The sequence below is a fragment of the Rhincodon typus genome, chromosome 15, assembly GCF_021869965.1.
Source record: "Rhincodon typus isolate 14 chromosome 15, sRhiTyp1.1, whole genome shotgun sequence".
In the NCBI taxonomy this organism is placed as follows: domain Eukaryota; kingdom Metazoa; phylum Chordata; class Chondrichthyes; order Orectolobiformes; family Rhincodontidae; genus Rhincodon; species Rhincodon typus.
Window position 1 is genome coordinate 57,391,948 of NC_063346.1, and position 12,418 is coordinate 57,404,365.

Consider the following 12,418-nt stretch of genomic DNA (forward strand, 5'->3'; position numbering starts at 1 on the left):
GTCCAATTCCCTTCTGAAAGTTTGAGCCTGCCTCCAACACTAATTTGCAAAACATGATGGACCTTAACTATTCTGTGAAAAGGATTTTTTTTTCTCAAGTCACTTTTGCTTTTTATCAGTTGCTTTCAATTCATGTTGTCTTATTTGCAATTCCTTCATGAGTGGAAACAGTTTCTCTCTATCAGTTGTCTGGACTGTCTTATTTTCAATGCCTTTGTCAAACCTCCTCTCAGCACTTTTTTCTCTGAGGAAAGCAATCCTAATGTTACCAGTGTGTCTTCATCACTGAAGTTCCTCATCCATGGAACCATTTTGGTGACTCTCTTCTGCACTCCCTGCAATGCCTTCACATTCACACGATATAGATGAGGCAAATATCAGGCAAATTCATTTCTGAAATCCCCAAAACACCCAGGAAAATTCAGTCATATGGTGGCCAATCTGGGGAAAGTTGCCTCCCTAGGTAGAATACTGAGAATCTTTGAGAAGCTGTTGTGGACTGGTTCAGTCTTGGATTTACTGCTAAGAGGTTCACTAGTGAGACTATTCGCAGTAAACATGGGAGAGAAACAGACAGTGATTTGAAGGAGCAACAAGCGAGTAAGTATCAATGATAAGAAAGTGAAGAGCTGGAGTTGGGCAAGACTTTTGCAGGGGGTATGGGGAGATGCAGCATGAGTAATCTGCGCTAGCAGAATGAAGGAGACTTGGCTGTAATGAGATTGAGAGTCTTACCTGTACAAAGACCAGTAGCAATGTGACCTCATGAGTGCGGTGAAAACATCTGATTGGTGAGTGCGTTTGGTCAGTACTTCCAATCTTTAAGGTGAATGTTGGGTATTTACTTTGTGTTTCAGTCTCTTGACTTTTCTTTTTCCTAGAAATAACCTGTTAGGTTTTCGTAGGAAGCCCATACTTGTCCTAAGAATAACAGTTTTTAGAGTTATGGAGTGGCAGGTCAGAAGGGCCAAGTGGCGTGTACATCATGCAGTATATATATGAAGTCATGGACATGTCCCAGACAAACACACCTGTGGCTGCGCAAGCTTGAGCTCCTGGTTTCAGAACGTGAGCATCGCCTGGAGTCACTGTTATACATCCGTGAGGCAAAGGACTATGTGGATAGACGTGTCCCGGGCAGAGGGAGGATGGGAGTGTCCCAAGCAGGTAGCGCACGTGTCCCCTGAGTATATTGTGCTTGCTAATCAGTATTCCATGTTGGAAACTGGTGAGAGTGATAGTTCCTCGGGCAAATGCAGCCAGAGCCAAGCCTGTAGCCCCGCAGGCACTTCAGCTGTACAGGTGAGGAGGAAGAAGAATGCAAGAGCAATAATTATTAGGATTACGTAGTCAGGGATCAGACAGGCACTTCTGTGGCAGTAAACGTAAACGTGACTCGAGGATAGTGCCAGGGTCAAGGATGTTTTTCTGAAGGGGGAGAGAAATCAGTCAGAAGTCATGGTCTACATTAGTACCAATGACTTGTATGGAAACTAGGGTGAAGTCCTGAAGGCAGATTTCAGTGAATTACGAAGGAAATTAAAAGGTAGGCCTTAAGATCGCTCCCAGTGGGACATGCTAGTGAGCTTAAGAACAAGAGGATTGATCAAATGAATACATAGCTAGAGAACTATTGTAGGATGGAGGGCATCAAATTTCTAGGCGATTGGAACTAGTTCTGGGATAGGTGGAACCTATACAAGATGCACCTTAATTGGATTGAGACCGATACTCATGCTGGGAGATTTGCTATAGCTGTACAAGTGAGATAAAACTAGCACATCAGGGAGATGGGAACCTGAAGGGGTAACTTGGAAGGAAGTAAAATTGGTAACAGGAAGTTGAGACAATGCTAGGATGACTAGAAGACAAGAAAAACAAAGCTGAGCATTGAGTATGCTTTGAAAACAGAATGGTGTCAGAAAGACAAAGTTAAGGGCGCTCTACCTGAATGTGTGCAGCTTTTGCAACAGGGTCGTTAATCTAAAGGCACAAATAGGACTAGATAGGAATAATTTAATTGTCATTACAGAAACATGGCTGCATCATGACCAGGATTGGGAACCAAATATTCGAGGATATTCAATATTTAGGAAGGGCGGACAAGAAGGAAAAGGAATTGGTGTTGTACTGATAATAGGGATAGGGTCAGTAAATTAGTTAGGAAGGATCTCCAATCGGGAAAAATGATGTGTGGAATCTGTTTGGGTAGAGCTAATAAACAGCAAAGAGCAGCAGATATTAGTTGGAGTTTTTTCCTAGGCCACCAAATAGTTTTGTTTTTTGTTCAATCACAGGATGAAGGTGCCACTGGTTAGGCCAACATTTATTGCCCATCCCTAATTGCCCAGAGAGCAGTGAAAAGTCAATTACATCACTGTGGGTCTGGAGTCACATGTAGGCCAGACCAGGTCCCTCCCTAGAGGACATTAGTGAACCAAAAGGTTTTCTTAACAATTGGCAACAATTTGATGGCATCGTTGGACTCCTAATTCTGGATATCTGTTGAGCTCAAATTCCACCCTCTGCCATGGTAGGATTCAAACCTAGGTCTCCAGAACATTTACCAGGTCTCTAGATTAACAGTCTAGTGATGATACCACCAGGCCATCACCTCGCCTAAAATAGTTGGGCATAGTATTACTGCAGAGATGGGAGAAGCATGTAAATGGGCAACACCGTTATCATGGTTGACTTTTGTCTGTATATTGACTGAGTAAACCAATTCAGCCACTAAAGTTGTGGAAGAAGAGTTTCTGGAGTGTGTTAGGGATGGTTTTCATGAGCAGTATGTTGAGCTAACTAGAGGATATGTTATTTTGTATCTGGTATTATGTAATAGGAAAAGGCGAATTAGCAATCTTGTTTTAGAAGAATCCTTTGGGATGAGTGAGCTTAATTTGATAGAATTTTGTATTTACATTAAAAGTGAGTGGGCTGAATCTGAACAAGGGAAATTATGAAGACATGAGGCACAAATTAACCAAGCTGAATGGGAAAATATATTAAACCTCAGGAACTTGGTCTATCATCAAAAACCACTCTATACAAACCTGGGAACATACCAATGGTTTCTCCCTGTTTTCCATCCATTAATGAATTGAACAAAGGCAGAATTGGAAAAGTTAAGCAACTACATGTATCTGGGTATCCAAATGGTTGATTGGCTAAACTGGAGAGAATAAGTTGGTGGCCAAACATGGCCTTACTATTGCAGAAAACTAACAACTTTTTGAGTTGATCATTCAGTCACAATTCTTTCATATGGCTGCAGTTGAGAGTGCTTTTGTGTTTGGAAACTTTGCCTGGTATGGCAGAGTTTTTAAAAGGTGCAGAGAGCATTAAACCAGCCAAGAAGACTATTTGACTAAATGATCTTTGCTGATTCTATCTGCTCTCAAAGAATTTTGGTGAAAGTAAAGAGTGTCATGATCAAGGAAGATCAAGTCTCAATATTACTGCTGGATGTGTTTAAGGAGAAGACTACAGTCTCTCAGATGCACAACTGACTGGTTCCAGAACTTATTTACAACCTTGTACATAAGAAATTTTAACAGAAGCTCTCTTACCAATGAGGAACTGCACTCAAGGTGAACTCGTTGATTATTCTAATTACACTGGAATAGTCTAAATGCATATTTTTATTAAAGTTTGATTTCTGTGGTTGAGTAAATATTTACTCTTGTTATTTACTTCTCTTTTTTTAAACAAACAGCAATGTATTGTATTGTAATAAATTTCTGTATGGAATGTTCTGAATGGACAATAAAATCGCTGGCTCTGTTGATTTCTGAAGAGTAACATTCATTTGTGATTCCAGGTGATCTTGAAAGACTTGGAGGTGTTGGCAGAAATTGCTTCCTGTCCAGCGGGTCAGACAGAAGGACAAGATTCATGTGAGAGCAACAGCACCCAAAACAGCCAGTCAGAGCTGAACATTCCCATTTCTGCCTCCACGCCATTGAACTCTTGCAGTGAGTACCAAGTTAGGCATTATCTACACTGCTAAACCATTTGAATCAGCTCAAATTTAACTGGAACTAAAACAGAAGTAGCTGGAAACGCTCAGCAGGTCTGGCAGCATCTGTGAAGGAAAAGAAAAATCAGTTAACGTTTTGAGTCCGGTGACCTTTCCTCAGAACTTGGTTCGGGTCACTGGACCCAAACATTAACTCTGATTTTTTTTCTTCGCAGATGCTGCCATACCTGCTGAGCTTTTCCAGCAACTTCTGCTTTTGTTCCTGATTTACAACATCCGCAGTTGTTTCACTTTTTATTCAGAAATTTAACTACCCATCAAGGTAAGATAGCAATGGGAATGCTAAACTGTTAGTATGACACTTTGTTTTGGGCATTTCTAATATCAAGATTCATTTATCTTTGCAGTCTTTCAAATAATGGAAACTTACATTTATATCGCACCTTTAATTTAGTAAAACATCTAAAATGTTTCACAGGACAGCTGTCAGGACAATATTTGACAGTGAGTAACGTGAGGCTCTGTTAGACAGATGCCCAAAAGCCTGATATTTTTGTGGATGATGGAGGTGGGGAGTTTCAGTGAGGGGATTCCAGAGCTTTAGGCCTTAGGCAGCTGAAAGACCATCAAGGCCAATCATTCAGCCACCACTCGGGCAAATACCAGTGCAGAGAGAGGATTGAAACATGGCTAAAATCTGTAGAGCTGCAAGGATTAGGGCAAAGACTGGGTGAGGAGAAGTAATTAGATATCTTTTGCAAAGAAGTGGCAGAGCTACAAAAGGTTGAATGGCCTCCCCTGTGCTGCGTTATTCTCCATATGAGCTAAAGAGGAGAAAACTGCAAAACCACTGAATTTGCCATCTCACAAAGGAGATAAATTGTGCTTTCATATATTTCAGACCGAATGAGTTTCTGAATTTGAATCATAAAATTAGCTCTAGCTTCAATCTGTGGAATGTCTATTCTACAATATAAAGAGCCACACTCATAAATATGAATTTTCTCCGCCCCTTTAAGCTGCTAGTCATGACTAGGAGTGGAAAGTCTTCACCCTGGCTGTTAGATTGAGGGTTCATCATGTGTGGCCACTTAATTACACTGGATGAGTGCATGTGAGACTGAAATTTTAGGTCTATCATCAAACAGCAGAGAGGTACCAACTAGAAGCCAAGCCCTATCTGACCAATTAATTGAATAACATAATCTCCATATATGGTTGACCTGAATAGTAGTGGAAGCAACAATGGAAGTGACCTCCATGCTCACTTGCCTGGAAACGGCATATGCCATATCATTAAATGAAACACGTCTGAAACCTGGATCTCTGACACCCCGAATCATAATACAAGGGCTGACAGAACTCGATTGTATTCCTTGTGTCTAGAAAATTAAAGGATGATCTAGTTAAGATGAAGATGTTTCTTTTAATGTTTAAGATAATTAAAGGAACTGACAGGATTGATGGTGAGAAACTTTCCTCTCGAGCAAGGAAGCATCATTTTTGACTTGAAGAATGTTATCAGGATCCACTCATTTGTGCAAAGTGCTGTGGTAGTCTATTAACTGTCTCCCTTCCTCACCACCACCCCCGCCCCCCCGCCCCCCCCCAAAAAAAAACCCGAGTGAGGCAGTGGGTCTATTGAAAGATTCAACATTGAGATTTATAGATTTTGTTAGATTAAGTTGATAATGATTAAATAATTAGAGGACAGATGGAGTTTGGATACAGATCAGCTGTAACCATATTGAAAAACAAAAGGATCAAAGTTCTGTATGACTGCCTCCAGCTCCAATGTTCTTTTTTGCTCATTAAGTTCAAAATTGATGCTCTGCTCCTTCACTTCCCATTCCCTCTGGTCATACTTGGCTTCAGAGGGATGTTCATATTTACCTAAGATACTTCAGCCTCAACTGACTGTAATTGCCATAGTCTTCCTGGGTGATTACTCCTCGTCTTTCACTCTGACCATATTAGGTCGGGATATTACTGGAGGATATAAAAATGAAAATATGGTTCGGGAATTGACTCTTGGCACTTTTTAATCTTCAGTCCACCAAGTGCTTCCTCAGCACACTTTGCATCTGTACTCAAACCACTGACCGAGTCAGGATTTATCCAGAGTGACTTGTTTGCCCAGGGGATTTCTAATTGGAATGTTTTTGCTGAGCACTTTCTGCTTCAGTTGTCATTTCTCTTTGCTCTTTATGTTTCTGTGTTGATTAAGCCTGTGAGGCAGGACCCCTTTTATTGGCAGTGAGCAATATAAAATTACATTGTGAGATTTGAAAATGAACAGGCAGCACTGGGCAGCTGGACTGTTTTTCCTGAAACTCTTAATTTATCTCCTTTGCCTTTTCTGAAGGTGCTGACACGCAGGCATGAAGGTGTCATTTTTAGTTGATTGCCCGAGTGAATGTTCCGGGGGCAAGCTTACAGAATGAATGTTGAGGACATTTGAGTTGAACCCAATTCTTTATTTCCCAGACACCCATTACAAGAGCATATGTCCTGCCAGCTTCGTCACCTCAATCCCTTCACTAGTACGTAGAGACTGAATGGTTAAAAAGGCATATAGCACACTCCCCTTCATTGCTCAGTCCTTTGAGTGTAAGAGTTAGAAAGTTATGTTAAAGTTGTACAGAACACTGATGAGGCCTCTTCTGGAGAACAGTGTCCAGTTCTGTTTGCCCTGTTATAGGAAGGATATTATTAAGCCAGAGAGGGTTCAGAAGAGATTTATCAGGATGTGAACGGGAAAGGTTTGAGTTATGAAGAAAGGCTGGATAGGCTGGGACTTTTTTCACTGGTGCATAAGAGATTGAGAGGTGACCTTATACATTTTATCGTAGGGAGGGTATCGAGAGTTAATGGTAAGTCTTTTCCCTAGGATGGGGGATTTTAAAGACTAGGGGCCACATTTTTAAGGTAAGAAGAGAGAGGTTTTAAAAAGGACATGAGGGGCAAATTTTTTACACCGGGCAGTTCATGTGTGGAATGAACTTCCAGATGAAGTGGTGGGTGTGGGTACAGTTGCAGTGTTTAAAAGATTAAGTGTATGAATAAGAAATGTTTGGATGGATTTGGGCCAAACGCAGGCAAGTGGGACCAGTTCAGTTTGGGATTATGTTCGGCATGGATTGGTTGGACCATAGGGTCTGTATTTGTGCTGTGTGACTCTGACTGTACAATTTGACCATGACTCTACACTAACTTGTGCATGATAGGGAACTAGAGTTGCTGTGCAATTCAGAGGGAATGTTGCTTCTGACCCCATGTCTTCTCCATACAAGACCACATTGTAACTTGTAATAGCGTTTGCCTCCATTTCTAATTTGGTCAGTTTGCTGTTGAAAGTTTCATCTTTGTTTTTGTCACCTTTAAATTTGACTTTCTCGCTGTTTTTGTTTTGTCTGACTTCCATCTTAAGCCCTGTATAAACATTAACTGATTCAAAAGAGCTGCTGTCTGCATCCTAACTCCCAGCAAGTCTTGCTCTCCTGTGACTGCTGACAAATATTTGCCCCCAGTCCAGTAACACTTGATTTGAGATTATCAGTATTCATGTTCAAATCACTCCTCAGCTTCAGCCTCCCCTCACCATGACTGCTCCAACCCCAAAACCCTCCTCAATATGTGTACTTCCAACTCAGACCTTGTTTGCTTTTTTTTCCATTTTGTTCATCCCATTACTGCCAGGCAGCATTCAACCATCTAGGCTGAATCTCCAGAATTTCCTCTTTTAAACTCTCTGCATCCTTATGTTTTACTTCTTTGTCCAAGCTTTCTTTTACCTGTCTTATTGTCCTTTGACTTGATGTCAGTTTGTCCAAAAATAACATTGTGAACTGCCCGCAAATGTTTTATTGCATTGAAGGCATAATCTAAATGCAACTATGTCATAACCCACAGCAATTCTTCCACCCCACCTCATCCACACCACTACTTTGACTTTTATTTGTATTTTTGAGAATGTTTCTGATATTTATTTCAACAATGGTACCACCAGTCTCGTATTAGTTTTCCTGACCCCTCTATTACTCTTTCACTACCTATATGGCTGTAAAAGATTTTTGGACTCCTGCTTGGTTTATTCCCAGTCTCCTTTCTTTGCCTCATTTTATCTTTCTTTTTCAATGTTGAACTTCGTATGTTCACCATCTTGAAAATGTGTTTCCGTTCTGTCAGTATCGCTAGGTCAAAATCCTGGAATGCCCTTCCTAACAGCATTGTGGGTGTCCTTTCAGACCAAGGAGCACGTAAGATCAAGAAGGCAGCTGGCCATCACCTTCTTGATGGTAATTAGGGATGGATAATAAATGTTGGCCTAGCCAGTGACATCCACATCCCATGAAAAATGATTTTTTTTAAAATTGGCCTGGGCCCCTAATTTGCCTTAGCAACCTGACATCTGTCATACACTCCTCTCTGCTTCGTTTGATTCTCCATCTCTGTGTAATCACTTCCATTTGTTCAAACAGTGCAGAACAAATAGGAGTGCTGGCTGCAGATTTGTGCTGGAGTACGATTCGTCTTAACATGAATAGGAATAGGATCGTTCCCACTTGATTGCCATGGAAACCAGTGAGATGCTGTAACTGTAAATGCATCCTGCAATCGTCCTGTTTGATAAGAATGTTCCATTTTGTGACTTGCTATGTAATGCAATGTGCTTGATCTCGCTCTAATTTCCCTTTTTTGTTGCTTGTGCATTCCCATGAACAAAGGCAGCTATTGGTGCTAATATGAGATGTTAGATGATAAGCTTTTCTTAAAGCTTACTTCATTTTTAATACTTAAAAATTTAGCATTTCAGAATTTGTTGATATATTTGAGGAAAATACTTAATTCTTGTTGGATTTATGATCTTATACTGATTGTTAATTAAAAAGAAAGACGTACCTTATGTTGCACCTTTTCATCACCCGCAACTTATCTTGAAGTGCTTTCCAGCCTATTGAGTGCTTTCTGAAGTGTAGTCACTGTTGTAGGAAATGTAGTAGTCAACCTATGTACAGCAAACTCCCACCAGCAGCAGCATGATAACAACTGAAATATCTGTGCTTGGCTTTTCTTGACCAAAATACCAGGGGTAAAAAGAGAACAGTTGGGTCCTTGGTCTATTGCCTAATTGGTAGACAGCACTTTGCCGAGAATATAGACCTAGATTTTGTCAAGCCTCGAGTGGAGGTTGAAACCACACTCTTCTGGCTCCAGTGACGAATGTTACCACTGCAATGCAGCTGACCATATTGACAAATACACTAAACTCACTGGAGTAAGGGTTCTGTGGATGAACTTATTATCCAGAAGCGTATTACCTGCAGATATGAGTTCTTTTTGGTAGCTAGCAAATTTAAATTCAGTTTATGGAATCAGAAGTTCGCATAAGCAACGTTGCTCACAAAATTGCTCCGTTGTTCCAAAAAACCTGTCTGGTTCTCGAATGTTCTTGAGGGAAAGAAATCTACTTTGTTAATCTGGCCTGACCTACATGAGAGTTCAGACACACAGCACTGTGATTGACTGTTAAATGCCCTTTAAAATGATGTAACAGGGTATTCACTTGTATCAAGTCAGAACAGGATAGTATCTGAATAAAGCAAAGGTGCACCTCCCTTGTCAACCTTTATGCGCAGGCACCCGACCCAATCGACTGTTCAAAGTTCTCCCTAATATCTGTGAATTTGTGCAGCAGCTCTCTCCATTTTGGCACAAACTAGTTGAACAGCACCTTGACAGCTTCGTCCTCTCAGACTGATTCTTTTCAACCTGTTCCCTTAACTCCCTCTGTTACCATCCCTGCACATATGCTGTCCCACAGGCAGAACACACCCATCAGAGTTGCCACCTTAGTGGTATGCAGTCAGAAGGGAGTGACCCTGGGTTCCTTAACACTGATTTAGGATCCCCATGAAGTCTTGTGACATCAGGCAGCACATAGGTAAGGAAACATCCTGCTGATCACCACTTACCACGCTCCCTCAGCTGATAAATTTATATTCTTTGGGACACCCACTGTAAGAAGTTCTAAGGGAAGCTAAGACAGAGAATATATTAATCAATGTCAATAACTGAGTGGATTGGGAGCGCCACTGTTGACTGAGCTGAAAGCCCTAGCCGCAACCTGTGGTTACGCAGGATATGAGAGAAACAGGAAGGAAAAGTTTACTTGATCTCGTCCTCGCCAATCTGATAGGTGCAGATACATTTGGCTATGACTGTGTTTGCAGGAGGAGCCATTGCACAGTCAAGTATTAAAACAAAGCTCCCCCTTCACAATGAGATATCTTCGAGTCAGAGAGTTGTACATCATGGAAACAGACTCTTCCATCCAAACAGTCCATGCCCAATATAATCCCAAACTAAAATAGTCCCATCTGCCTGCTCCTGGCCCATATCCCTCCAAACCTTCCCTAATCATATATCCATCCAAATGTCTTTTAAATGTAATTGTACCCACATCCACCACATCCTCAGGACGTTGATTCCACATGTGAACCACCCTCTTTTTGTAACAAATTTGCCTCATGTCTTTTTTTTTTAAATCTCTCTCATCTCACCATAAAAATATGTCTCCTGGTCTTGAAGTTCTCCATCTTCGGGAAAAGACAACTACTATGAACTCTATCAGGTCACCCCCCAACTCCTACACTCCAGTGAAAAACATCCCAGCAATCCAGCCTTTTCTCATAACTCAAACCTTGCATACCCAGCAACATCCTCTTTAATCTCTTCTGACTCCTCTCCAGCTTAATAACTTCCTGGGCAACCAGAACGTGACACAGTATTCCAGTGGAGGCCTCACCAATATCCTGTACAACCTCAATATAACGTCCCAACTCCAATACTCAAAGAACTGGACAATGAAGGCAAGCATGCCAAATGCCTTTAACCATCTTGTCAATATGTGATGCAAACTTCAAAGAATTATGTACCTGCACCCCTGGGTCCCTCTGTTCTACATCACTCTGCAAGGCCCTACCATTGATTGTATAAGCCCTATCCTTGGTGGTTGTACCAAAATGCAATACCTTGTATTTATCCAGATTGAACTCCATCTGCCATTTTTCAACCCGTTGACCCATTTGATCAAGATTCCTTTGTAATCTTAGCCTTCTTCACTGTCTACAATGCCACCAATTTTGATGTCATCCGCAAACTTACTAACCATACCTCCTAATTCGCAGCCAAATCATTTTTTATAAATGACAAACAAAAGAGGACCCAGAACCAATCCCCGCTGATCGCAGGACTCCAGTCCGAAAAGCAGCCCTCACTGTCTCCTGCCGTTAATCCGACTAGGTATCCAATTGGCGAGCTCACCCTGAATCCCATGTGACCTAACTTTATTAATTAGTCTACCATGTAGAACCTTTTCAAAGGCTTTACTAATAGCCAAATAAACAACATCTACTGCTCAGCCATCATCGATCTTCTGGTAACTTCCTCAAAAAACGCAATCAAGCCTGTGAGACAGTTTTCCTGGCACAAAACCACGCTGACTATCCCTAATCAATTTTTGCCTCTCTAAATGTCCATAAATCCCATCTTTTATAATCACCTCCAACAATTTACCCACAACCGATGTCAGACTCGCAGGTCTGTAGTTCCCCATTTCTCCTTACAACCTTTCTTAAACAAAGGTACAACTCTCTTGTGTTGCTGGCATTAGCATTATGCTTAAGAGGATCAACTAGTCTGAAAGACTGTGGGCCAACAGCAACAACTTTTTCAATGGAAGTCATGGCCAGGAATATCTCCCACTTTACCATTACCATCTATCCAGGAGACTAGGTTTGGGGAGATCAGAAAATCTTGCCGGGGTAGCACCGACTTAGCTAAAAGTGAGTGCCAACCTGGGGAAGCTATCGTACACTATGGCATGTATGGTAATCTGCAGAAGCAGAATGCTGGACAGAAATCTAAGCAATCCTACAACCAATGGATCAAACCTTATCTCAGCAGTCCCACTTCATCCAGTTGTTCGAGGTGGACAATTAAGCAATTAACCAGAGGAGGCTGGCTCCGTGAGCATGTTTCCTCAGTGATGGTGGAGTTTAGCACTTGAATTTGTAACATCTTGAGCCAGAAGTACTGGATAGATTGTCCATCTCTGCCTCCTCCTGCAGTGAGTAACTGACTTCCTGGCTTCCCTATGTCTGTCCACCATCTGCAAGGCACAAGTCAGGAGTGTGATGGAATACCACCATCACCACCTTCACCACCACCCCACCACACCCCACCCCACCCTGTTCCAACAACACTTGAGAAGCTTGATACCATCCAAGTCAAAGCAGCTCACCTGATTGGCACCACATCCGCTGGACACCACTGACAATAGCAGCAGTGTCTACTATCTACAAGATGCACTGCAGAAACTCACCAAGGATCCTTAGACAGCACCTTCCAAACTCATGACCACTTCCATCTAGGAAG

General features: G+C 41.6%; 2 protein-coding genes across 3 annotated transcripts in view; both read left to right on the forward strand.

Moving 5' to 3' along the window:
• The window catches only part of LOC109911204 (protein MTSS 2-like), a 1,013,245-nt gene that overhangs the window by 640,455 nt on the left and 360,372 nt on the right, over positions 1 to 12,418 (forward strand). The gene's annotated exons all lie outside the window — the stretch shown is intronic.
• Positions 1 to 12,418, forward strand: part of vac14 (vac14 homolog (S. cerevisiae)) — a 308,745-nt gene that overhangs the window by 134,569 nt on the left and 161,758 nt on the right. For both annotated transcript variants that reach the window (XM_048605640.1, XM_048605641.1), the window contains exon 13: positions 3,821 to 3,974. In XM_048605640.1, the coding sequence (XP_048461597.1) occupies positions 3,821 to 3,974 (154 nt within the window). The remainder of the gene's footprint in view (positions 1 to 3,820; positions 3,975 to 12,418) is intronic.